Source organism: Ochotona princeps, chromosome 25 (assembly GCF_030435755.1).
Source record: "Ochotona princeps isolate mOchPri1 chromosome 25, mOchPri1.hap1, whole genome shotgun sequence".
Classification (NCBI taxonomy): Eukaryota; Metazoa; Chordata; class Mammalia; order Lagomorpha; family Ochotonidae; genus Ochotona; species Ochotona princeps.
In genome coordinates this window covers 33,674,584-33,701,382 of record NC_080856.1, presented here as the reverse complement: position 1 = coordinate 33,701,382, position 26,799 = coordinate 33,674,584, and the positions used below count along the sequence as shown (strand labels likewise).

Below are 26,799 nucleotides of genomic sequence, written 5' to 3'. Positions count from 1 at the left end.
CATCCACAATAAACAAAAATTCACATATATGTATATATATAGATATAGATATATAGATATAGATATTTGTTTTGGAAAAGCAGATATACAGAAAGAAGGGGATACAAAGATTCTCCATCTGCTCTCACTCCCTAAGAGTTGCAATGGAAGGAGCTGGGCCGATGAGAAGCCTGGAGGTTCTTCTTGACCTAGCACACAGGTTCAGGGTCCCAAGGCTTCAGGCTGTCCTTTACCTCATTCCCACACCATAGGCAGGGTGCTGGCTGGGAAGCGGATTAGCCAGGACACATACTGGCCACCCACACGGCATCCCAGTTCATGCAATGTGAGGGCTTTCACCCCTTGGCTCTTGTGCCATGCCCCCTTTTCAATTTCTCTATATCTGGTTTTCAAATAAATAAGTGATTCTAAAACAGGGAAACAAAAAATTCCAAATCTAAATGGAAGTTGTGTTCTATTGGGAAATATTAGGTTTTAGGTTTTTTGTGTTTTTTTCTAGAGAGATTGTGCTAGTATTATGAGCTTTTTGGATTATCAGGGTTTCCCTATCACTCTTTTTTAAGATTTATTTTTATTTTTATTGTAGAGTCAGATAAACAGAGAGGAGGAGAGACAGTGAGGAAGATCTTCCATTCAATGAGTCATTCCCCAAGTGACAGCAACAGCTGGAGCTACACCAATCTGGAGCTAGGAACCAGCAGATTCCTCCGGGTCTCCCACAGGTCTCCCACAGGGGTGCAGGTTTCCCAAACTTTTGGCCATCAACTGATTTCTCAGGCCACTAGCAGGGAGCTGGAAGGGAAGTGGAGCTGTGTTGATTAGAACTGGTGCCCATATGGGATGCTGGTGCTATCAAGGCAAGGACTTTAGCTGCTAGGCCACCACGCTGGGCCCTCTATATCACTCTTTATAATTTGTTAAATAACAGGACACAGGAAGTTCCATGTGTTGTTCAAATTGGCAACTTTTATCTTTCAAGCTCCTTGTGACCTTAACAACATATACATCCTCTGTTTGGTCAAGAGATGATCAAATTACCTCAGCAGATAGTTCCCAAAATGCAGCCATTTGGGAGATCAAAATCACAATGAGATATCTCAACCCTGACAGAATGGCTATTATTTGGAAGAAATTGGTAATAAATACTGGTGAGGAAGTAAAAAATGGGAACTTTTATATATTGCTGATGGAGTTATAGATTAAATCAATACATGAAAAATAGTATAAAATTTCTTAGAGGTTTAAAAATAAGATTGCTGGGCTCAGAACAGTGAACTAGCAAGTAAATTCCTTGCCTTGAATGTTTGGGGATCCCATATGTGCACTGGTTCTAAGCCCAGCAGCCTTGCTTCCCATCCAGCTCTCTGCCTGTGGCCTGGAAAAGTAGTCTACGTTGGCCCAAAGCCTTGGGACGCTGCACCTGCATGGGAGACCTGGAAGAGCTCGTGGTTCCTGGCTTTGGATCAGCACAGCGCTAGCCATGAGGCCACTTGGGCAGTGAATCATTGGATGGAAGACCTGCCTCTCTGTCACTCTTTGTTTCTGTATATCTGACTTGGCAATAAAAATAAATAGACCTTTTTTTAAAAAAAGCTTAAATAAAACAAAAAAGATTAAATTTCAATAAGATTGCTGTAAGCTTGCAATCTCACTACTAGTTGTATTTTCTGAGATATGAACACATTGTATGTAAGAGATACCATCTATTTTATAACAGCACCATTCATAATACACAAGATGTGGAATGAATTGAGGTGTCCATCATTAGATAATTGAATAAGGAAGACAGTGTATGTGTACAACAACCTGTTTTTCATCTGTGAAAACAAAATTCTGTGTATTATATCAAAATTAGTATAACTAGAGTATAAGATGTTAGGTGAAATATCCTAAATACAGGGCCTGGCGGCGTGGCCTAGCAGCTAAAGTCCTCATGTTGAACACACCAGGATCCCATATGAACGCCAGTTCTAATCCCAGCAGCTCCACTTCCCATCCAGCTCCCTGCTTGTGGCCTGGGAAAGCAGTTAAGGATGGCCTAAAGCTTTGGGACCCTACAGCTGTGTGGGAGACCTGGAAGAGTTCCTGGTTCCTGGCTTCAAATTGGCACAGCACCGGCTGTTGTGCTCACTTGGGGAGTGAATCATCAGATGGAAGATCTTCCTCTCTGTATATCTCTCCTCCTCTGTGTATATCTGACTTTGTAATAAAAATAAATAAATCTTTTTTAAAAACATCCTAAATACAGATATACCAATATGATATTTTGTTATGTAGAGTAGCTTAAAGAATCACAAGCAGCAACAATAAAGGCAGGGAAGAAACAATGTTATATATAGGTATTGATGCAAACATGGTTTGTTACATTTGATTTACATCTTTGTCACACAGCGAATGATGATATCCTACTGCAGTTTAAATGATATGTGTTTGTAAATTGTATGATTGAAACATCATTTCATTTCATTATATTTATAGTGCTTACCTATGAAATTGGTCATTTTACTGTTCTTTGAATCAGTTACTCAAAAATTAAGATCTTGAATACAATGTGAATTTCAAACATGTTATTCCAAATGCTTAAGAGAGTAACAGGGGAAAAGGGGAGATTCAAAAGAAGTATCATACTATTAAATGTGTGTATATCTGCTACATTAGCTGTTTTTATCTTAAATTAGTAAATAAATTTCTGGAACAAAAGGCAAACCCAGAAAATTGGTAAATGCTAAAGGGCTTCCAGAACATTAAAACAAAGGATTAGGTTTGTTACAGCATGTCATTTGTCTTATATGTATATCTTCTGTTCAGCTAGCAGGCTGTGACTGGCTGATACCAACTAATTCTCAGAAGAAGATAGTTCTTTATGAGACTATCATTTGTTTCCTTCCTAAGCTGTAGTTTACTACGTGGAAATTAAAACTTCAGCTTAATTAGGTTAGTCCATAAAAAGTAAAGCAAAAATAAAGTAGAAAGTTTTAATATGTGCATACTCAAAAGTGAAAAAAAGAAATATATATAGTTTTATATTTATACACTAGAATTACATGCATATGTATTTCATATTTTTTGTCTTGAGTATGTACATATAAATGTGTTATTGATATATATGATCATATATGTTTAATTCCAGTATAAGCTGAAGGAAATATTTATTCATGCAAGTAAAGTTTAAAAATGTTTTCTATGTAACTGTGTCACATAATACAATGTAATTAATGAAGTTAAATAATAAATAATTAAAAAAATGTTTTCAGTATTTCATTATTTCACTTTGAATTAAGAAAATGGAATTTTAAAGTATCTCAGTACGTATGATGAAATCATTAGCAAGCTACTCAATAATTTTCTCGTTATCTTGTGCAATAGTAAGCATTTATCTTAATTATCTAATCTAGCATGACTTTTACCTCATGTGTATCTAAAGATTGCACAATGAGCTCATTTTAAGTTTATTAGAGAAAACAGTCTGATACAGAATAAGAATGGAATTATAGCTTCAGAATTGCAAACATGATACAGGACAAAATGTTTTGTTTTTACCTTGTTGCCAAATAGATTGTAAATTAAGCTGCATTCCTAGAAGATGCAAATTGAACACACAGAGAAGAATTAAACTCAGCTTAGTGTTATAGATCCTGAGTTAATATTTCAGCTCATTGTCAGTAAGGTTACTTATGTTAGTTTAGTTGAAAAGTAGAGTGGCAATAAAGGAAACTGAATGATATCTTCCACTTGGAGAGCTATTCTAACAATGCCTTCAGGAGCGGGAGGAGGGCTGTGGGCGGGCTGTGGGCTGTGGGCTGTGGCGGCGTCCTGGCCGGCGTCCCCCCCACCCCCACGCCCCTCAGTAGGCCGCTCCGCTTGCCTCCGCCTGCTCTATTTTCGGGGCCCTCCCGGGCTGCCTCAGCTTCCCGCAGGGTGCAGGAGCCCGGTGGGTGCGTTCGGCCCTGCTCCTCCCGCTGCGTGTCAGCCTGCAGCGCAAGCGGCCACCAGGACTCGCAGGCTTCCACGGGCGGGCTTTGCCGACACCCCATGGCCCCCTCAGCCCCGATGCCTCCGAGGGACGAGCTTGGGGGTGCCGGTGTGTGCTGGCGCTGTAGTGGTGTGGCCCCTTGCTGAGTGCACCCACGACACACCCCTCGCTGCTAAGTTTTGTTGCACGTTGCAAGGACCGACTGTGAGCCTGCTCCCTGCCTGTGGCCTGGGAAAGCAGTCAAGGACCCTGCACCCATGTGGGAGACCTGGAGGAGGTTCCTGGTTCCTGGCTTCAGATTGGTGCAGCACCAGCCATTGCGGCTCACTTGGGGAGGGAATCATTGAACTGAAGATCTTCCTCTCTGTCTCTCCTCCTCTCTGTACATCTGACTTTGTAATAAAAATAAATAAATCTTTAAAAAAAACAACAATGCCTTCAACAGTTTATTAGAATGAGAATCTTTAGAGAAAGCAGCCTTTAAGAGAATCAAGAATATTCTGTTGTAATATTGGAATTGCAAAAGTAATACAACACAAGATATTTTCATTTAACTGTTACTCTGTGATGCTGTATACATTGTAAATTAAACTACATCCATAGAAGTTGCAAATTAAATATACAGAAAATGCACTGTCAGTGTTTCTATTTAATGATCCGGAACTGAGGAGACATGTGCTGTTACAGGTGTTGGTGTCATTTGAAGATGTGGCTGTGGACTTTACCCAGGAAGAATGGCAGACAATGGACAATACTCAGAGGACCCTGTACAGGGAGGTGATGCTTGAGACCTATTACAATCTGCTGTCCTTGGGTGAGTGAAACTCTGTCATATCTAAGCAGAATACTTCTGTACAGATGACAAATGAAAGAAGAGTTTATAAAGTGTAGTAGCTGGTAGGACTAATGGTGATTTCGGAAAATCTGCATCATTCTCCATTCCCAGGGTACTGCATGACAAAGCCTGATGTGATCTTCAAGCTGGAGCAAGAATCAGCACCATGGACAGTGGAGAACTCTGTCAAGCAGAGACTTCCAGGTAGGTCAGCAGGGAAGTTGATACTTCTTTCAGTAAATGTTGACGGGAATTATATTTGATTTTTACTTTGAGTTTCTTCCAGAAGGACACCTGGTGAGACAATCATTCTATAGTCTCCATGTATAGGTTTCTTCTAGCAATTTGCCAGCGTGTCACCATAAATCTGGAAGTATATATGGGTCTTTTCACGATCCCAAACACTTGAATCACAGCTGCCACCTCCCAAGATATATTTTCAGGAGGTTGTATTTGAAGCAGAGTAGCCAGGAAAAGACAAACTAGTGCTAAGATAGGATGTAAAATACCCCAAACCTTATTTTGAATTTTTATACCATATTTTCTGTCATATCCCACTTTTAGTTAAATACACAATGTCACGTAATTGAAATTTTCATTTTAAAAAATGGGTATTATGTTAAGGCATTAATAGGTGAGATGTAATGTCCATTTGATAATGCTCACAAATGTCCACATTTTACTAACATTAAAATATGCTATATCTAGAATGGGAAAAAATCTCATTAGCTTCACTTGAGCATTTGAAAAGAAACATTTAGATGTGATTCAGAGATATGGTTACTCTTTTCCACATTTCAGATCCCCATGGAAAGAATGAGCTGCTTGGAGCTATTCAGAAAGACCAAGAAATAATTTTCAGGTAAGTTTTAATCAGAAAAATTATATAATAACTGAAAAGAGAGCTGCATTGCCACAAAGATGCTTAGCATTAGCTCTGGCCATAATTGAAGCACAATATGAAAGGAAAATTATACGAAAATGAGACTTGAGAAATAGGGTTTCATTCTTTCTTTCTCCTTTTTTTTTCATTTGCAGACAGAAGTTTTATTTGCAAAGTGACCAGGTAAATGTAGAAAGCAGAGGGAATCAAATAGCATTTCTTGGGAGAGAGCCAGGAGATGGTGTGCCCCTTGAATGAAGACGGCAAGATTTTTCAGAAGGGTCTTAAATTTCTAAGTGTGCCCTGAGCATTCCTTGTCTGGACAGGAACCTGTGAATAAGACACACTTCCCATTATATTGGTTGTCTCTCAACCAGCAAGGAAATAGCTGCTACTACACTGCTTCAAACACCTGCCATTCTATTGCTGTTCAGCTGTCAGAGGTGGGAAGCCACATGAGTGACAAATTTGAAGAAACTGGCTTTTTCTGAACTCATGTATGAAGTGTAGAGTGGTCATCCACATAATTCATTTCTAAAGATCAAACCTGAGGGCATGACATGGTAGCCTAGTGGTTGGCTCTTGCTGTGCATGTACTGGGATCATATATGGACACTGGTTTGTGCCCCAGCAGCCCCACTTAACATCCAGCTCTCGGCACATTGCCGGAGTCCAGCTTAGCCACGTTCAGAAGTTAAGAAGGGTGCTTGGAGGAGGCACAGAAAATAAATGGACCACTACAGTTTCAGGATCATAATGGACAAGGCAAGAAATCTGTCCTCTTTTTTTTTATACAGAAGCCTTCACAATCTTTGGCACCTACTTTTCACACCTGGTCAAGCGGGCATTCCTAAGGATAGTTCTGCCAATTGTTTCACATTGAGGCAGGATCAGCCACCCTAATCCTGTGGTCAGGGAGTTCTCAATAGATAGTACATGTCAATCAGTAACACATTCCTATTACAATCCTGATTCTACAACTTACTCTTGAGTCAGTTAAGGGAGGAAGTATATCACAGAAGGAGGGACTTAAAGATTAGTCAAAGAGGGAAAGAATAGATTTCCACTATACCTAGGGACTTAACATCCTTGATTAGCATATGGTCAATGTGGGAGGATAAGCCTAAGTAAGCATAGATTCCTGCTAGGTGTAGGGACTTATCATTCTTGAATTTCATATGACCAGAGGGCCAGCTGAGGGAGCAGGAATAGTAAAAGGCCCTTTTGCTAAGACGTTATCACCAACATCATCTTCTTTTTTTTTTAAGATTTATTTGCTTTTCAATACAAAGTCAGATATACAAAGAGGAGGAGAGACAGAGAGGAAGATCTTCCATCCGATGATTCACTTCCCAAGTGAGCTGAAACGGCTGGTGCTGTGCCAATCCGAATCCAGGAACTAGGAACCTCCTCCAGGTCTCCCACATGGGTGCAGGGTCCTCGACTGCTTTCCCTGGCCACAAGCAGGGAGCTGGTCAGGAAGTGCAGCTGCTTGAATTAGAACTAGCGCCCATATGGGATCCAGGGGCATTCAAGGTGAGGACATTAGCTGCTAGGCCATGCCGCCGGGCCCGCACCAACATCATCTTCTAAGCTCACACTGATGATAAAAACAAATCCACAGTGGCAGACAATGGTGAATTATAGAAATCTCTGTGGGGTTGTCTGGTGTCTATGCAAAGAGAGGTGGAACTGCTTTTCAGGTGATTGTAGAGATATCTGCTGGTCCTTGTCATGCAGTAGGTAATCCCTTGCGGCCTTGCCTGCAATGGAAAAGTTCACAGCTTCGTGTCTGTCACACCCACTGCATGGACCTCAGCAGCCTGTGGCCTGGGAAAGCTATTGATGACACCCCACGTGCTTATGACTATACACCTGCGTGGGAGACCCAGGAGAAGCTCCTAGTTCTTGCCTTTGAAGCAGCTCAGCTCTGGCAGTTGTGTATTTTTGGGAAGTGAATCAGCATATGGAAGATCTTCCTATGTGTCTCACATCCTCTGTGTATATCTGAATTTCCACTAAATAAAAATGCATCTTAACAATATAAACTCAAACCAAAGTGAATATTAGGTGGTGTCTGGACACTGATCCCTCCTCCAGTGAGGATAAACCAATGTGAAGCATGAAGAAAGAGCCCAGAACTTTGGTCCCATGTCAGGTAGTTGGGATTCAGGATCTACTGAAGGAGTTTCAAGTCCTGCAGAAAATTCACCTCTTCCATCAATCCTCCAACAGTTTTCTAAATATAAGGACCCAGAGACTTGCTTCTAAAATGAAAATTGACATGAGAGCAAAAGTGAAACTAGGTAATTGGTGATTAAAGCATCTAAATACCTAAAGTGTTATACTTCCTATCTCCACCTCCCATTCCCCCCAAATCACAGTCAGTCTGGAAGTTTAGCTGGAGCTGGACAGTGACTGGAGATTAGGTGGGTGGGAGGGTGTGTTCACGTGTGTATAGAGGCATGGGGTGCCAAGGGCCATTTCCACAGCTTTAGTACAAACCTTGTGGAGTCTTCTCTTTGCTAAGTGCAGCCTCGTAGCTCTTGTATAAGAGCCGGCAGTCTGTCTCAAGTACCATATTGTGCACCAAACCAAATGTTTGGAAACTCAGTGATTCTTTTAACTTATGTGGAGAAGTAGGAGTGTGAAATCACGTAGAAGGATGGGATTCACAGGAATTTGGAGAAAACAGAAGAGTCAGTCCTTTTTCCAGTTCTGCATGCTGTTTTAGTAACCAAGGGTTGGAACAACAATCAAGAGTTACTAACTAGGTGTCCCTAATTTCAAGAAGCACACCGCCACCTAATTTTCTCTAAAGGAGTGCTTTCCACTACCCTTCTCTTCCCCTGCTCACATGACCACTTTTGCAATAAAACTTCTCTGTCTCCAAAAAGATAAATTAAAAAATGACTTTGAGATCCAGCTTCTGTATCCACCTCCTGAATGTGAGCAACTGGTATTTAGTAGAAATCTATGTATTTTCTCTATTCTCACATACACTTGCTGTTCCTGTGAGGACCCAAGCGAGATTTGAGTCCATGCTTAGGACCTTAGGTCCAGCCACTATGACCATGTGGTAAGCTAGGCCTGGGCCTGCCTGAGTACAAAAGGTTTCAGTGTTCCTGGTGAGTATATTGGGAGCAGATACACTGAAAACAAGGCAGGCCTAGGCTCCAACCACCTCCAACATCAAGAGGTGGATGGGACTGGGGGAATGTGACTTCAAAAGTGTTTCAAGGTTTGGGTTTCTGTGTATTGTGTGTGTGTGTGCATGTATTAGATCATTAAAGGGAAATTGTTGTGATCATTTCCAAATTTTCTATTTTTCCTTCCTGTTTTAGGTCAGGGTTAAATGATATTCAGAGAAGCTACACCAGGTCTCCCACCTATCCTAGTGCTTAAGGATGGGTACTAGAACCCTGATACCAAACCATGGTGTCAATGTGGCACACCCTCCATGGTTTCTGTCCAGGTGGTTCTGAAATGATGTCCATCTCACTGATTCAAGCAAGAGGGAACCCTTTCAGTGTTCATTGGCTAACTTGGTTGACCTTAGAGAATCCATTCACCTAGACATTTGCTGTCATATTTGGCTGGGGTAATTATTCAATCTTTTCTCTCCTGCTTTCTCTTGGATGGTCCAGATGTGCTTTTCAGGCCTCAGTGGGCTTCCATCTCCAGGCGGATCTGTGCCAGTTGTCCAATACTCCTTTTCAACTGAGGAGTACCAGTTCCTACAAGACCTTGAACCATTTGATCCTACACCAGTGGAGCCCCACCCAGTGCTCACTGAGCTAGCACCACCATGCAGGCATGTGAAGTATCCAAGCCAGGTGACCTGAGGCCTGCCACACCCTCTATTCCCAGGACTCATAGACCCAGGACCCATTGCACTGGCCAGCCAAGGACCTGGGCCAGGCAACAGATACAACCCCTGGGGTTCATAAGCTGGGTTCATCACACAGCTATGCCCAAGGGCCCAGACAAGGCTACCAGGGCCCCACTGGATCTCCTGCACCCAGAGATCATGTGTGCAGCACCAACATCCCCCTGATTGCCATGGCTTGCCTCAACTAATTTTCCACCAGCATGTGTTGCAGCCTGGCTGAGTCTAGTCTTCTCCCAATTCCACTTCATATTGCTGTGTGCTGTGGCCTAAGTACAATCCATCTGGAGGTTGAGCTGGAGCTAGGCAGTGGCTGGGGATTGTGCGGGTAGGTGAGTGTGTTCATGTTTTTTCAGAGGCATGAAGTACCTAAGGTCTTTTACACAGGTTCAGTACAAACCTTGTGGAGTCTCCTCTTTCCTAAGTCTACCCTCATAAACCCTGTATAAGAGTCAAAATTCTTTCTCAAGTCTCATATTGTGCACTGAACCAAATGTTACCAGGAAAGCTCAGTGAATCTTTCCTGTAACATAGTATAGAAACTGAAAATGGAAACTAGTTGCAGACCAAACTTTTACTTGTTAATTGACCAGTTGAACTTGGAAGAGGGGAGGAGGAAAGCAACTCCCAGGAGGGGCTCAGATATCTGGTTCCTTTTGAAAGGAGAGAGGAAATGACATCAGTTTATTTTAAATCCTGTAATCCCACAGGAAGCCTGATGAACTGCCATTTGAAAAGAAGCATGTCTCTAATGTCCCTGAGAACAACCTCGAGAGTGAAGAAAATCTCAGTCAGTTTGACAAGATCCACATTTGTTGGCAGTCCTTTGGACACAATGGAAATGAGAAAACTTTCAGTGGGAAGAAGACAGTCCTTATGTGTGAGCAAGTTTATCCCAAAGACCCATGTAGTCAGCAACCTGTCACTGTGCGAGAAGCAAATCATGTTGGCTACTATAAATCTTGCCTTACCACCAAGCAGAGAACTGACACAGGAGACAATTTGTATGTGTCCAATGAAGGTAAAGAAAACATGTACCAGAAGTCAGAACTCATTAGAGATCAGATCCTTCAAAGTGCAGAGAATCCATATGAATGCAGTGAGTATGGAAAAACCTTTCACCAGCAATTTTCTCTCATTGGGCATCAGATAATCCACACCAGGGAGAAAGCTTATGAATGTAACGAGTGTGGGAAATGCTTTTCTCGTAAGCCCCAGCTCCTTGCACATCAGAGAATCCACACTGGAGAAAAACCTTGTAAATGTAGTGTGTGTGGAAAAGCTTTTATTCTTAAGTCAAACCTCATTGCACATCAGAGAATCCACACTGGGGAAAAACCTTATGAATGTAGTGAGTGTGGAAAAGCTTTTATTCGTAAGTCAAACCTCATTGCACATCAGAGAATCCATACTGGGGAAAAACCTTATGAATGTAGTGAGTGTGGAAAAGGCTTTTCTCATAAGCTATACCTCATTAGACATCAGAGAACCCATACTGGGGAAAAACCTTATGAATGTCGTGTGTGTGGAAAAGGCTTTTCTCATAAGCTATACCTCATTAGACATCAGAGAACCCATACTGGGGAAAAACCTTATGAATGTCGTGTGTGTGGAAAAGTTTTTGTTCAGAAGTCACACCTCATTAGGCATCAGAGAATCCACACAGGGGGAAAACCTTATGAATGTAGTGTGTGTGGAAAAGTTTTTGTTCAGAAGTCACACCTCATTAGGCATCAGAGAATCCACACAGGAGGAAAACCTTATGAATGTAGTGAGTGTGGAAAAGCTTTTATTCGTAAGTCAAACCTCATTAGGCATCAGAGAATCCACACTGGGGAAAAACCTTATGAGTGTAGTGAGTGTGGGAAAGGCTTTGCTCATAAGCTATACCTCACTAGACATCAGCGAATCCATACTGGGGAAAAACCTTATGAATGTAGTGTGTGTAGAAAAGCTTTTGTTCATAAGCCACACCTCATTAGGCATCAGAGAACCCACACAGGGGAAAAACCTTATGAATGTAGTGAGTGTGAAAAAGCTTTTTCTGATAAGTCACAGCTCTTTAGACATCAGAGAATCCACACTGGGGACAAACCTTATGAATGTAGTGAGTGTGGAAAAGCTTTTATTCGTAAGTCAAACCTCATTGCACATCAGAGAATCCACACTGGGGAAAAACCTTATGAATGTAGTGAGTGTGGGAAAATGTTTTCTGTTCAGGCAAACTTTAGATCACATCAGAGAATCCACACTGGGGAAAAACCTTATGAATGCAGTGATTGTGGAAAAGGCTTTCCTTGTAAGGCACACCTCATTAGACATCAGAGAATGCACACAGGGGAAAAACCCTATGCATGCAGTGAATGTGGAAAAGCTTTTTCTTATAAGTCAAACTTTAGATCACACCAGAGAGTCCACACAGGGGAAAAACCTTATGAATGCAGTGAGTGTGAAAAAGCTTTTATTCGTAAGTCACACCTCATTAGTCATCAGAGGAAGCACACAACGGAAAAACCTTATGAATGTAGTGAGTGTGGAAAAACATTTTCTGGTAAGTCAAGCATTAGATCACATCAGAGAATCCACACTACTTAAAAACTTACAAATGCAGTGAGTGTGGAAAAGCTTTTACCAAAACATCGGGTTTCGTTTATCATCAGAGAATCCACACTGGGAAGAAACCTTATGAATATAGAGAGTGTGGAAAGGATTTTGTTTATAAGTCACACCTCATGAGACATCAGAGATAGCACTCAAGTGAAAAGCCTTACTAATGTAGTGAGTGTGGAAAAGGCTTTCATTGTAAGCCACACCTCATTAGATATCAGAGAATCCACATTGGATAAAAACCTTATGAATGTAGTGTGTGTGGAAAAGGCTTTTTTTGTAAGCCATACCTTTTTAGACATTAGAGAAAGCACAGGTGAAAAACCTTATGAATGTAGTCAGTGTGGAAAAGGCTTTCCTTGTAAGCCACACTTCATTAGACATCAGAGAATCTGTACTGGGGAAACACTATGAGTGTAGTGACTGGAAAAACTATTACTCAACACTTTGAATGGGTTGGGTTCAGACCTGGCTGAATCAGTTCATGTCATCCACTGGCAAATCCAAGCACCAGAACAGGATGTGGGTTGAGCCAGGTTTGGTTGTGACAACCAGTGCACACTATGGAATGCCAGGGTGAGGTTGTCTATACTGGATGTGACTGCAGCAACAAACCAGCATGCGTGAGAACCAGGAATGGAGAGAGCGGAGCCAGCAGGGTGAATATGGGGGCAGGGGAAGGTTCCCTTGCTGGATAGCTACTCTCACTGGAGAGCATGAACTGAGATGGGGGCAGTCCAGACTAAGCAGGGCTATAACACCTGTGGGCCTCGTGGACTAGACCAGGCAAAAGCCAAGCTGGGCTGATTATTCCTACTGGTGCAAATAAAATTAGAGTGGGTTAGGGTTGTTTGTGCTTAGCCACAGCAGAAGCTGGCAGAAGCTGGCACTGGGGTCTATTTCTGTCATGTCAAACCACAGAACTACGTGGAGTGCACAATCCGGGAGTGAGAAAAGCCTGGGAGGGAAATAGTGGGCTCCTCCCTCTTGGGTTACCACTCCCACGGGAGGGCATGAATACTAGGACAGGGGCTGGGGTGGTTAGACAGATACCCAACATCATCTGTGTGGGATGCATAGTGGAACTGGTAGAAGGGAACAAAGCTTTAATACCCACTGACATGTACAAGAGCCGTATAAAATGTCAGACAGACTGGACTACTGCTACACATACTGGCAAATCAGGGTAGGTGGCAGGGCTGGTGGTGGTTATTGTGGGTTGCTCCAACTAGGCTGCAAGTCCCACTGGTTTATGTGAGGGACGAGTATGTGCTGGGCAGAACCAGACTGGATTGCAACATCCATCGGTTCCAGTGGAAGACAGTGCTGGAAACAGAATGAACCCAGCAATGGCAACCACCAGCTGATCAGGGCAATAGACTGGGCCGAGCCCTGTACTTGCTAGTACATACAAGAGTCTGGTCAGAGAACACCTCAAAGTTTCTTTGGAGATATGCACAATTGAACTGCTGAACTCAGAACCCTAACCAAGAAAAGACAGAGGACAGAATAGTTCAATCAACTATCTCAGCTATATGTTGGCAGCAAAATACTGGGCAAACAGAGACTATGATGGACTATATCAATCAGTGGATTCTTCAAAGACCTCATAGTGCTTGGAGTGGCAACAATGGCAGCAATTCATAACTGGTGAACCATCAAAACCACTTGAGCAAAAAGCTCGGAGCATGCCCTACATCCTGGACCTGGCGAGGGTGGGAAACTGGGTGGGCCTTCTCCCTTAATACCCCCCTTTATACATGAAGGAAACAATAGAGAAATAATAGTCTTACCTACTTTTCTATAGCCCTTGAACCTTTTTACCTTAATTAACTATGTAAAGATTATCAAAAATATAATAAAATAATTTTTAAAAAGGTTTTACTCAGAAGTCAAATCTTATCAGGCATCAGAGGGTACACCCAGGGGAGAAACCTTATGAATGTGAGGTGTATTTTAAAGCCTTTACTTACCAGACAGGTCTCTCAACATCAGAGAATCCATACAGGATAAGAACCTCATGAATGTAATGAGTGGAAATCCCTGTTGCAAGAGGTTAAGTTTCATTAAACAGGATTCACATGGGAAAAGCATTAATGTATTCCATGTGTGTTAAAATTGATACACAAACATTTTGAGCACAGTGGAGAGCCTACATGCTTCAATAATTAGCATATTCACAGAAATGAACAAACTCACTGCATTGAGTGAAAAATCATTTTTCTGATGTCAATCATTAGAGTCATGTACCTCAGAACTACAAAAGCATGTAAACAGGACAATCTACCATAAACCTGTTATGGTCTGTCAGAGCTTACAAAGTGAATGAAAGAAGCATTAGCAAGAGTACAAATACAAAACATTGTGAAAGGGTAATTGATGTGGAAACATACTTTGAAAGTCTCAGCAAATGTTTACTAAATGTGGGGTTTCACTTTATTTCAGCATAGAGGTTATTTTTTGCTAAAATAATTAAGATGAAAGTTGTATATAATCTCCCTTTGTTTTGAGGTGGGAGATGCAAATGCTGCTTTCAGATTTATGTTAATAATATGTTGTTCAGTGTTTAACACTTTTTTAAAATACCATCTTTGTCATTTAAACATTTATCTAATACAGCTTTTTTGGAATCTCAAAATTCTACATTTTGTGACAAAACTATATTGGAATCACAGATATCAAGAACACCTGGAGAAGCCTGAGGGAGGCGTGACAGGTGGTCTAGGAGCAAAAGCTTTGCTGTCTCTGAAGACGTGCATTGGTTGCAGCAACAAAGGCAGGAATGTAGATGTGCTGTGTACCAAGGGGAAGTGAGGCTAGCCCTGAGGAGCATGATGGAGGGCAGGGGCGGCAGGGTCCTTGGCAGAGCCAGTCTAGAGCTGACAGCCTCCTGCAGTGCTATAGCCCACCCATTGTGCACCCACTGTAAACATGGCAGCCTCCTGTGACTGTCCAACTCACCTGGTTCCTACAGCTATATAACTCACTCCTCCCAGAAAAACCCATCTAACTCTCATGCCAAGATTACTCTATTAAGGAAGGAGAGCTGAACCAACTCAGTTGGTCTGTTTACCTGCCTCCTTCAAAAATGTTGCAGTTTAGCAAACTGGCTGGTGTCACAAGGTCACAGATAGAAGGGGCCAGACCCTGGTCTGTACTTCATCAAGAGAGGATGGGGTGCTCAGCCAGGTGGCCTAGCAGCTGAAGTCTTAACCTTGAAGATGTCAGGATCCAATATGAGCACTGATTCTAATCCCGGCAGCCCTGCTTCCCATCCAACTCCCTGCTTGTGGCCTGAGAAAACCTTGGGACCTTTCACCCATGTGGGAGATCAGGAGGAAGTTCCTGGCTCCTGGCTTTGGAACGGAGCAGCACAAGGCTTTATGGTCACTTGGGGAGTGAATCATTAGATGGAGGATCTTCCTCTCTGTCTCTCCTGCCCTCTATCTATCTGACTTTGTGATATAAACAAAATAAATTAAAAAAAAAAAAAAAAGATACTCAAGCTGCAGACATCCACTCTTCCCTGGCTTCTCTGTCCACATTCCATTACTGTTAAGCCTCACTTCTCCTGGAACTCTGGAAAGTACACACATCAGAAATGCAAAGCATCTTAGAATTAACATCATTTCTGGGCCCTGGCCACATGGTCTAGCAGCTAAAGTCCTTGCCTTCAATGCACCAGGATCCCATATGGGCGCCGGTTCTAATCCCAGAAGCTCCACTTCCTGACCAGCTCCCTGCTTGTGGCCTGGGAAAGCAGTCAAGGACGGCCCAAACCTTTGGGACCCTGCACCCGTGTGGGAGACCTGGAAGAGTTTCCTGGTTCCCAGCTTCGGATTGGCGCAGCACTGGCCATTGCGGCTCACTTGGGGAGTGAATCGTCGGATGGAGATCTTCCTCTCTGTCTCTCCTTCTCTCTGTATATCTGACTTTGTAATAAAAAAATTAAAATAAATCTTAAAAAAAAAAAAACGCTTTTCCTGTCCTACCTAAACTCTGAATATTGCGTTAGTAATACACACATACAGGTGCCACGTTCAGGGACTACTTGGATACCCGAGATCAAGCAAGTACTGGGGAGACAAAGAGTCAGAGCACTAGAGCAGTGGAAGCACGTGACCAAGAGAGCGAGCCCCTTGTGACCATTGTGAGGATTTCTGACGGGAGTGGTTACACAAAATATAATACTGCTGCTCTCAGGTTCCAGATAGGTGAACATCACAGGTAGGCAGGAGGAAACACCTACATGGTGGGATGGGATGTGGCTTCCAAGCTGGTCACCCTGATTGCCTGCCTAGCCCACAACATTGGGAGAAATAAGCCACACATTTTAGCCTTTTATTTCTGTGCAAGTTAGCAGACATTAATGCCAATTGAGAATAAGTTTCTTTTTCTCTGCCCTTGGGTTGACTTCTCTGAATCCCTCCCTGAGATGGTGCTTAAAAGAAACTATTTCCACCATTTTCTCAGGGGTTTCTTCCCTTGGAGTCCCTCCTGCTGCTAGGGCAGGCCACCTTCCTTCTGCTTCTTAAGTAAACCCTGCTTTGCAAACTGGAGCTGTCTACATGAACACTTTTTCATGAGGCAGGAAATAGGTTGTTGCAGTGTTTCATGTTTATTTCCCACCACAGTAGCCTGCTTTGCCCATCAGCAGCGGGAAGGCTATGGGGGCGGGCAGGCTAGAGTTGAGTGTTGGGCCAAAACCTTCTGGCCCTGGAGGAGCTTCCATTCAGGCCAGGGGTGTGGGAGATGATACTGAAGGGTCAGGTGCTGTGGCAGGTTGGGCATGTTGTGGGGCAGGGGACTCAAGGTGTGCAGGCTGGGGCTGCAGGGTCACTGGCAGAAGGGACATACCCCTGGAGGTGCTGGCAAACACACTGCCTGCTGAGGGAGTGAGATCACTGGCTGAGCCCGACTGGCTGTTGAGCAGTAGACAGTAAATGGTGTGGCAGTGCTCATAGGCCAGAGGAACACTGGTGCCAGCTATCTGAGCCCGGCCCTGGATTGGCAAGTGGGGCAATGGAAGGTGTTTTGTTAAAGAAGCACTTTTGCTCCACCTCCCCTGCCCACCACGCTATTCAGTCTGGCCCTGAAATGGAGGACTACATTGCTCTAGGAGCAGGAACACAGGCCTGGATGACTTGGTTATGAAGCAGATGGTAGGCAAAGAGGGGGCACACAGTGCACTGGCTTGTCTGGCTTTGCCCTGGAATAACAGTCAGTGGGCTACTCAGGCTCTGGACTTACCTCCGTGACTCATTGTCTCTGAAACACATGGTGTATGTATTGGCGGCACATGGGGATACCAACCAAACAGCATGCAGGGTTGAGCGGCCTCCCAGCTAGGGCTGAGTGATTAACTGGCCTAAACAGCTGGGACGATGTGACCCTGGAGCAGAAGGAGTGCGTGCTCAGGGACATGAATGCTGTCTGAACAGGCCTGGCCCTAGATCACTGGGAAGGGGCAATGGTAAGGGAGGGAGAGAGGCCCACTTGACCCTGGAGTGGCTTACAGGCAAACTCCAAACAGGAGGCTGAGTCATGGGGGAGCAAAGTTGTTAGTAGAGTGGACATTTGGCAGCCAGGGGACACAGGAGATGCCAGCAAAACTGACCAGTCCTTGCAGTAGTGGTCTATGAGCTTCTTGGCAGGGCAAGCCCCACATGCAGCTTGGTGCTTCAGCACCGTATTGGGGGTGCCAGGTGGCTAGCAGTGCCCAGCTGATTCTACAGCATCAAGTGGGGCAGTGGAGTAGGTGTGCTGGTGTCTTGGGCAGAGTGCACCTGGGCCTGGAGCAGCGGGAAGCCTAGAGGTGCAGGAGTAATCAACCTAGCCCCTTGTGGCTTTGGAGCAAGTGCTAGGCAACCTAAGGGAGCATGGGCACAGTCCAACCTGGCCTGTCCCTGAAGTGGAGATCCTTGGGGGGGTATTGGAGGTACAGGGTGAACAGTGAGCGCTTACTGATTCTACCTGCCCTCAAGATACCTTTGGTGTGGAGGGTCAGGTGGACTTGAGGTATTGAGTCTGGTCAAGCAGTCTTGTCCCTGCAGCAGGGCACAAGGCAGGAGTGCTGGGGCAGTGTAGGTGCTGGGTGAAAGTGTCTGGCACTGGAATGCAGGCAGAGTGTGGTGCATGAGGGCTGGGGCCATGAGAGCTGGTCCAAGCAGTCAGGCTCCACCATGGAGCAGTGGTCATCTTGACAGGTGGTAGAGCAGGGAGACACGGGATGCAGAGGCAGCCCAGCGTGCCTGGCCTGGAAGTGGCTGGCAGGCAAGAGGTTGTCTGAGTGAAGAAGTTGGTGGCCTAGCTTGCCTGGCTATAGAGCTGCAGACCAGGTGGACTTGCTACAGGCACACTGAGGATGAGGGATTAGAGGGAACACAGCCTAAGCAGCTTACCCCTGGAGCATCAGGCAGTTTGGTAGCATGTACCTGCTGTGGCGCCAGTTGCTGTGACCAAGCTGACATAGCCCTAGAGCAGCCTATGGCGTATCAGGGTGGGTTGAGAAGTGGTGCTGGGGATGCCAACAAAGCTGTCTTGGCCTTGTAGCAGGCAAGGGTGGCTGTAAACACATGGACCACTGGCTGCGACCATGTGGCCCTGGTTCAGTGGGCTTGTGGGAGACGGCATACTAGAAGTTACTGTGCAACAGCACAGCCCAGCTGGCTTTGGAAGGGCTGGCATGCAGGTTAGGATGGTTAGGCATGTGGGTACAACCTCTATGAGCTTGGATTGGCATGTGGGGTGGGTGGACTTGAAGTGAAGGGCCAGGCAGCTGAGCAGGCTTGCACATGTAGTGACTGGTGTTGCTACTGGGTGTTGGACTCACTGGCACCTTCCAGTGGACGTGAGCTACCAGGACAGTGGCACTGGCAGAGAGCCATGCACCAAAAAGGGGTAGAGGCTGTGGTGAGGAAATCATTCATTTCACTGCTGCTGACAACTACATTTAGAAAGTAACTGATTATAAGCCTCTTTTTTTTTTTTTTAAAGATTTATTCATTTTATTACAGCCAGATATATACAGAGGAGAGACAGAGAGGAAGATCATCCGTCCGATGATTCACTCCCCAAGTGAGCCGCAATGGGCCGATGCGCGCCGATCCGAAGCCGGGAACCTGGAACCTCTTCCGGGTCTCCCACGCGGGTGCAGTGTCCCAATGCATTGGGCCGTCCTCTTTTTTTTTAATTATTGTTTTTTAGTCATTAATTACATTGTATCACATGACACAATTTCATAGGTACTGGTATTTCCCCCCCTTTACCCCAAACCCTTCCCCCATGGTGAATTCCTTCACCATGATGCATAACCACAGCTCAGGTTCTGTTGGGATTCCCTAATTACAGGCTCACACCATACAGAGTCCAGCATCCCACTGTCCAGTCAAGATCAACGGCCTCTTAGGGAGGCCCTCTCAGGTTTGAAGGCAGAGCCAGCAGAGCATCACCTCGATCAATTAGAAGCTCCAACATATCATCAGCAACAGTCCAAGTACGATGAGGCTGGTGCAGAGTCCACTGATTGACAGTCTATCTTAGAGTTTGCCCTTGTCCAGGTTTTTCGCTGCAAGCATATAGCTGAGGTGGTTGGTTGATCTACTTACTCCATCTTCCATCTTTTTTTGGTTCACTCCGATCAGCTGGTGGTTGTAACCCCTGGGTTGGATCTATTCTGAGCCCCGACCTCCATTGGAACCAATAAGTATTGCAGCTCTCCCCAGCTCTGCCCATCACACACTCGTCCCTCACCTAAACCAGTGGGAGGAGTGCTGGTCGGGTGCTGCATTCCCTACTGGCACAGGCCATTTCGCCTTGGTGTTTTGTACTTTTTTTTTTTTTATCGCAACCAAGCTTGGCCAGGCCCCTACACAGTTCCAGCGCTCGGGCTTGCCAGTGGATGACGTGAACTGACTCAGCCTGGTCTGCACCAACCCGAGCCAAGTGCATGCCAGTGGGTCACTTTCCAAAGCCTCTTCTGGGTTGTTTACCTCCATGCTTCCTTCAGTTATTTGTAGGGTCAGTGTCCTGTCAGAGGAACTGTTCAGATTCTTCCATCAGACCCCTTCCTGGTGTCAGGCTTCACACATACTAGCAGGTCCTTCGGCCAGCACTGCTCTTCGATCCATTCTGGTTCCTGCTGTTGAGAGTTTCAGCCCAGCAACGGCTCGTCCATACCCATGTATATGTCATACATGGCTCAGTTGGGGTTGAAACCTAGCCAAGTCTGTCCAACATCTATCCTGGTCCTCCAGAGCACCAAACTGTGCTGTGGTCTAATCCGGCACGGTGTGTCAAGTGCGAATCGATATTTGTGCCAAGGGATTACATGACCCGACCAGAACTCAGCCCCATTCCAGTTCCTGCTCCCCTTAGTGGTAAGCTCCACCCAGGCAAGGCCTCCCTCAATCTCCCCAACCAGGCCTGTTCCTAGCCAGAGTTAAGTATGCCAGAGGTTGCTCTGGGTCAGTCCAATGCACCCCATAGACTGTCATGCCTCTTGCATAGAATCCACCGGTTCTTCTAAACCATCCAGTGGGGTCAGAGTTGGCACAGGGATCGGTCCACAGATGTCTGACACATTCTAGCACCGAGTATGGTTCTCATATACCAGACAATGTCATAGTCTTTCCTTCTGTGACCACTCTGCTGCTCCCTCCTCCTATCAGGTAATGGGATATCCAGCTGCACAAGCCCAGAATTTTGCTTTTGAAAGGACTGGTGTTGGTAATCTGCACTATAAGTGACTACAGGTTCTTCAGAGGAAGATTTACTGCCATTGAGAATCTTTTTTTTTTTTTTAATTTTAAATTCATTAAATATCCCAGTGCCATTGAGAATCTTAAGGACTAATACACATTCTCAGAGAACAGTGGGTTCAGTGTGGAGTGACTCCTGTAGCATATCAAAGGAATCAAATCCAAAATTTCCTGGCCGGGCGGCCAGCAGGCGTAGCCTGGCGACAAATGGCGCACTGGCCGCCCGCGAGCCGCTCACCCCATGTACCTGCGCAGGTGGTGGTAAGCCTGGCTGTGCTAGGCTGGACTCGTGGTGGAGCACCCGAGCACCCCGGGCAGCATGGCTGCCCGAGGTTTGAGATGCTCAGGCCTCCACCCGGATCCTCCTAGCTCCTCCCCCACTCCAGCCTCATGGCGCACTGAGGAGGCCCAGATCAGCTTCTCAGAGCCCTGGGACAACCTTCCCACTCCTAAAAGAGGGCCATCAAGCCAGGATTCCGGCAATCTGGAAATCGTGGGGGAGCTTCTCCCCCACTCCAGCCACATGGCGCGCTGAGGAGGCCCAGATCAGCTTCTCAGAGCCCTGGGACAACCCCCCCAACACCAAAAGAGGGCCATCAAACCAGGATTCTGGCAATCTGGAAACCGCCCGCGAGCCGCTCACCCCATGTACCTGCGCAGGTGGTGGTAAGCCTGGCTGTGCTAGGCTGGACTCGTGGTGGAGCACCCGAGCACCCTGGGCAACATGCGATTATAAGCCTCTTAATAAATAGTGATGTTGTTGCCTGTGACATGATCTCTTCAAATGAATCTTGCTTATTTTGTAGGTTTGATTCTAAGCGAAGTGGTGTCCCTTTGTAGAATCAGAGTGTTCTCTCAGGGGTCCTATTTGGTAGCAACAGAAACCTTTTCAACAATGATCCCTGTGCTCACGTTGTATCATTTCTCATGGAGTCCACATCCAGAACAGGATGTCTGAGCTTCTAATTCCATCAGTGTCAGGGGTCTCCTGGATCCCCCTCCTCCCCGCCTCTGGCCTTTCACTTGACTGGCCATCATTGGGCCACTGCCTTGCTTGTTCAGCATCAATGGTAAGATGTGGTCAGGGCAGCGTCTGGTCCAGTGACCCAGCTGGGTGCTCACTGATTCCACAGCAGTGCTGTTAGCTAATACTGGGTTCTGTCAGAGCCATAGGCATACTTATCAGTTGGAATTGAGAACTAGCCTAGACATACAGTCAGCACTGAGAACAACACAATTGTGTTTCTGGTTGGTTTATTGGACATTATATAGAGACTCATCATACTAGACTAAAAGTGTACCTGCCAATAAACCTTTCAAAATTTACACTGAATAGGTGTATGTATTATTTCAGTCATTTGAAGTTGTTTAAATACATATTTTATGCATGTACACATTTTTGTTTCACGTGATTCCAACATCACAGTGATTTATAAATACATCAATGTACATGATAAAATGGTTATCTTTAATAAAGCTTTATTTACCTGCTATTCGAAACTCAGATTTCAGAGATAATGAGAGACAGAGAAGATCTTCCATCTGGTGGTTCAATTCCCCACGTGGCAGTATCGACTCACATGAGACGACCCAAAGCTAGGAGCCAGGATTCTTCATCAGGTTTCCCACATGTGTGCATGATCCCAAGCTTTAAGTCACCTTCTACTGCATTCCCAGGCCTCAAGCAGGAAGCTGGTAGGGAAGTGGAGCAGCTGGGACATGAACTACTAAGCTACCACACCTTGTCTGAAAATGACTCTTGTAGATCCTAATTCCAAAATTCATCTCATTATAGAAGATAAATAAAGTGCCAGAATTTGAATTTCTGAGTGCCTATCAAGAATGCCATGAAGGCTCAAATTATCTACTTGAAATAGAATCTGTTTACATAATACAATAATACAAAATAGGACCCGGCACACACATGGATTCCTGGATGAGGCACCAGGCTTCACATCAACTCAGCTCTGGCTGTTATGTCCACTTGTGAATGGAACCAGCAGATTCAGGATATTTCTCTCTCTCCTTCTTTATGTAAATCTGTCCTTCAAATAAATAAATAAATAAATAAATAAATAAAATTAGTAAAAGTTATTAAGAAAGAAATGCCATGTAAGTAATCAATGTCAAGGATATAAATGTGCCAGGATCCCATATGAGCACCAGTTTTAACCCCAATGGGGAGCGGGATGCTGAAGCCGCTCCCCGGAATAGAAAATTCCAAATAGGAGGGGCCTTCGCAAGATGGCGGCTGGCCCAGACAGAAGGCGGGGCTGGTCTCACCAGCAGGTAAACAGGAAGTCACAGGGATAGGCTAATGACCTCGCTGTGATTACTGGCCTATCATGTAACACCAAGTGAACCCATGGGGAGAAGTGATTGGTGGAGAACGATGTAAAAGTATCCAGTGAAAGCCAGACAAATGGCTAGACTGGGACGGACTGACAGACTGGGATGATGACAGACTGAGACAAAGATGGTGGATGGAGAATTACGGGGATGAGTGAGAAGAAGAAAGGATGGGAGAAAAAGCGCTGGAGAGAAAGTAAAAAAGAGGGATACAGACAGAAGCAGTAAAAACAGTGTGGAGAGACGGGACGAGAAAGAAGGAGAGAAAGTCTGGGGGATGACGAAGAGAAAGACTGGGGAAGAAAGAAGGAGTGGGGCCCGGTGGCATGGCCTAGTGGCTAAAGTCCTCACCTTGAAAGCCCCAGGATCCCATATGGGCGCCGGTTCTAATCCCAGCAGCTCCACTTCCCATCCAGCTCCCTGCTTGTGGCCTGGGAAAGCAGTCGAGGAGGGCCCAATGCATTGGGACCCTGCACCCTTGTGGGAGACCTGGAAGAGGTTCCAGGTTCCCGGCATCGGATTGGCACGCACCGGCCCGTTGTGGCTCACTTGGGGAGTGAATCATCGGACAGAAGATCTTCATCTCTGTCTCTCTTCTCTGTATATCTGACTTTGCAATAAAGTGAATAAATCTTTAAAAAAAAAAAAAGAATGAAGGACGGGCGGCAAGAAGAGTGGCAGAGAGAGCTGTAGAAGTTGGAAGGAAAACTTAGACCAATGGGGACAGAAGCAGCGGACATAAGGATTTAAACGCAGCTGCTTTTGGCAGTGAGGGTTCCAGTTACGGTTCCAGCTTTTCCCGGATCTTAAAGAGCATGCCTCGTCGTTTTAGTGTTGACGCTGCTGGGCGGTGGCAACAAATCCCTGCAGCGATAAATTCCCATCCAGCTCCCTGCTTATGAAAAGCAGCTGAGAACAGCCCAAAGCCTTGGGATCCTGCACCCCTGTGGGAAACCTGGAAGAGGCTCCAGGCTCCAGGCTTCAGACTGGCACAGCTCTGGCCATTGCGGCTACTTGGGGAGTGAATCAGTGGACAGAAGATCTCCCTCTGTGCCTCTCTTGTTGCCTATATGTTTGACTTTCCAAATTTTTTTCTTTATAAATATCCCTAAATAAGATGTTTAAAACTGAAACCAAAAGACACTAATTGTAAGAACAAAATTAAAGAAAAATACAAAGTGCATACATAGAAAGTGTAAATATAATATGAATTACATGTATCATTGTAGGTTTTCGTTGGCTAGATTTAACATGGAAAGCCTGCTTCTCACTTTGTCTCTTTTACACGATTGTGAATGTGCAAACAGGAAATTAAACAATGAAGGCAATGGTAGTTAAAGGGTTAAATTTTAAACAGCAACTTGCTAATTATCAATGTTCTGTCCCCTGATTCACTTCCCAAGTGACCGCATGAGCTAGGGCTGCTCAGACTTGAAGCCACAGGCCATGAATTTTCACCACTTCCCAAGTCTTAGGGCTTTCCTACACTGCTTTCCCAGGGCACGGCAGGGAGCTGTATGTGCAGTAGGGCCGCGGGGATTAGAACCGGAACCCATGTGGGATCTCAGCACACACAAGGCAAGGATTTTAGCAGCTAATGCACCTCACCAGGCCCAGTTCTGCATTTTAAACAGTCAAATGAACTAGTGGAAAAAAGCGCAATAATGGAGAAGAAAAGTCCGGGAATCTGTTGAACATTCAGCGTGGTGTATCTGCAGACTGTTGTCACCTATTTTGGGGTTTCCAAACTTGAGCCTGAAGCAGAGAGGGAAGGAGAGGCCAGGAGGTGGACTGATGTGAGAGGCGACAGCGGCCCCTGCTGTTGGAAGGCTCAAGCTGCAAGAGAGTAGGCCCCTTCCAGCCTGAGGTAAAGCCCCGCCTCTCCCTCCCATTACTTCCCCTCCCTCCAGAATCCTACCTGAGTGCCCTTTGTGATTGTGATTGGCTGCGCATTCTGTGATATCATGTGTAGTCAAGGTCTGTGGGAGTGGTCCATTCACACGTGCCCAGGAAGCCCTGTGGCAGCAGGATGGAGGTTGTTGTGGGCGCCACCATAGCTGCGTTGCTGGTTGTGCTGGTGGAGAGGTGCAGGTGGCTGAGCCAGTGCTGCCCTGTGAGCTCCCTCCCTGCAGGAGCCTCTGCAGAACCCCCGACTCGTCTGAAGCTGGGAAGGATGAGTGTGTGAAAGCATCTCCTGAGGCTCCGGGGCGGGCAGGCGGGGGCCAGGAGGGGGTCCTTGGGGTCCTCACTCTGCAGCACTGACCTTGAACACTAGGACTCCCAGTTGAACCCATTGTGCAGTGAGAAGGAGGGGGAAGTGCCCAGGGACAGTTCGACCTTCATGTTGGGCATGATTTCCTTTTTTTTCTTTATCACAATTATCGTTTTATTTTGCCATGATTGTCTTGATTTGAGCCACAGCATCTCCAACCCCCATTTAAGTCCTCAATGAAGCTCCTCCTAAGGGTCTGGGGCAGTTTTCTTGTTGCTGACACCAGAGCAGCACAGACTCCAGCAGTTAGAATGAACAGCCTTGTTTTCCTGCGAGTTTTGCTGCAAGGTTGAGGGGCAGCATGTGGTGCTGGCGCTGTGCTTGGCAGAGGCCTGGGGTGGCACAGCGACCTTGTAGACGAGCCAAGGGAGTGCACGGGGACTCACGCAAAGGGGCTTCTCTAGAACCTGACGAAGAAGCTGTGAAGGCAGCACTACTGATTTATCCTGATGGCTTCTGATATTGTGTCATGCATTGGCTTAAGTTCTCATGATTGGGATTAAATGTCCCCATGAATTGTAAAGGGCACAAGTGAGGCTCAGCAGAGAGCCTTAAGGCAGAGAATAAATCTCTTAATGTACAGAACTCTTGCCTCAATGCCAAGTGCTGCTCTCTGCCCTGAAAAATCACAACAGGAGTACTATTTCCTCCAAAATACAATTAAATAAGTTGTCTTTTTTTTTTTTTTTTTTGTAATTCTATTTCACAAAGTAACTATTAGATCTTTAGAAGAACTGTTTGCTGTGAACATTAGGTGTGGGAGAATAGCAGTGAGATGTCACTTGACACAGCACAAGAAGGCCTCACTGCCCTGTGTGAGCATGTGTGACAGTGCTTAAGATGACATTGGTAGGCCTGGTGCATTAGTGCATGGGTTAAAATTATCACCTTTAATGTGCTGGGATCCTGTATGGGCACTGGTTCTAATCCCAGCATCTCCACTTCCTATCCAGCTTCCTGCTTGAGAATTCTAAAAACAGTAGAGGGCGGCCCAGAGCCTTGGACCCTGAAGCCCTGTGGCTGACCCAAAACAATTTCTGGTATCCTGGCTCGCAATAGCTCAGCTCCAGCTGTTGCAGCTGCATGGGGTGTGAATCATTGGGCAGAAAAGCTTCCTCTCTGTCTCCTCCTCTCTCTCTCTTTCTCTCTCTCTCTCTCACTCTCTCTCTATATATACATATATACGTATATGTATATATATGACTTTGCAAGGAAAATAAATAAAATCTTAA

General features: G+C 45.3%; 2 protein-coding genes across 2 annotated transcripts in view; both read left to right on the top strand.

The window, feature by feature from the left end:
• LOC131483359 (zinc finger protein 585B-like) overlaps window positions 1-26,799 on the top strand; it is a 759,159-nt gene that overhangs the window by 29,475 nt on the left and 702,885 nt on the right. The window contains exons 3-5 of the mRNA XM_058681293.1: window positions 4,661-4,787; window positions 4,920-5,012; window positions 5,610-5,670. Coding sequence (XP_058537276.1) covers window positions 4,661-4,787; window positions 4,920-5,012; window positions 5,610-5,670 — 281 coding nt within the window. The remainder of the gene's footprint in view (window positions 1-4,660; window positions 4,788-4,919; window positions 5,013-5,609; window positions 5,671-26,799) is intronic.
• On the top strand, window positions 10,521-14,272 carry LOC131477975 (zinc finger protein 420-like). Its single transcript, XM_058655056.1, has 2 exons — window positions 10,521-12,131; window positions 14,066-14,272. The coding sequence occupies exons 1-2, from the start codon at window positions 10,613-10,615 to the stop codon at window positions 14,209-14,211; spliced, it is 1,665 nt and encodes a 554-aa protein (XP_058511039.1). The 5' UTR covers window positions 10,521-10,612; the 3' UTR covers window positions 14,212-14,272.

Bases quoted from the DNA above. Each gene is read 5' to 3' on its own strand.
- LOC131477975 (XM_058655056.1), top strand. From the start codon at position 10,613: ATGTACCAGAAGTCAGAACTCATTAGAGATCAGATCCTTCAAAGTGCA. The intron at 12,132-14,065 runs GTAAGTCAAGCA...ATTTTTAAAAAG, and splicing joins GTGTGGAAAAACATTTTCTG to GTTTTACTCAGAAGTCAAAT.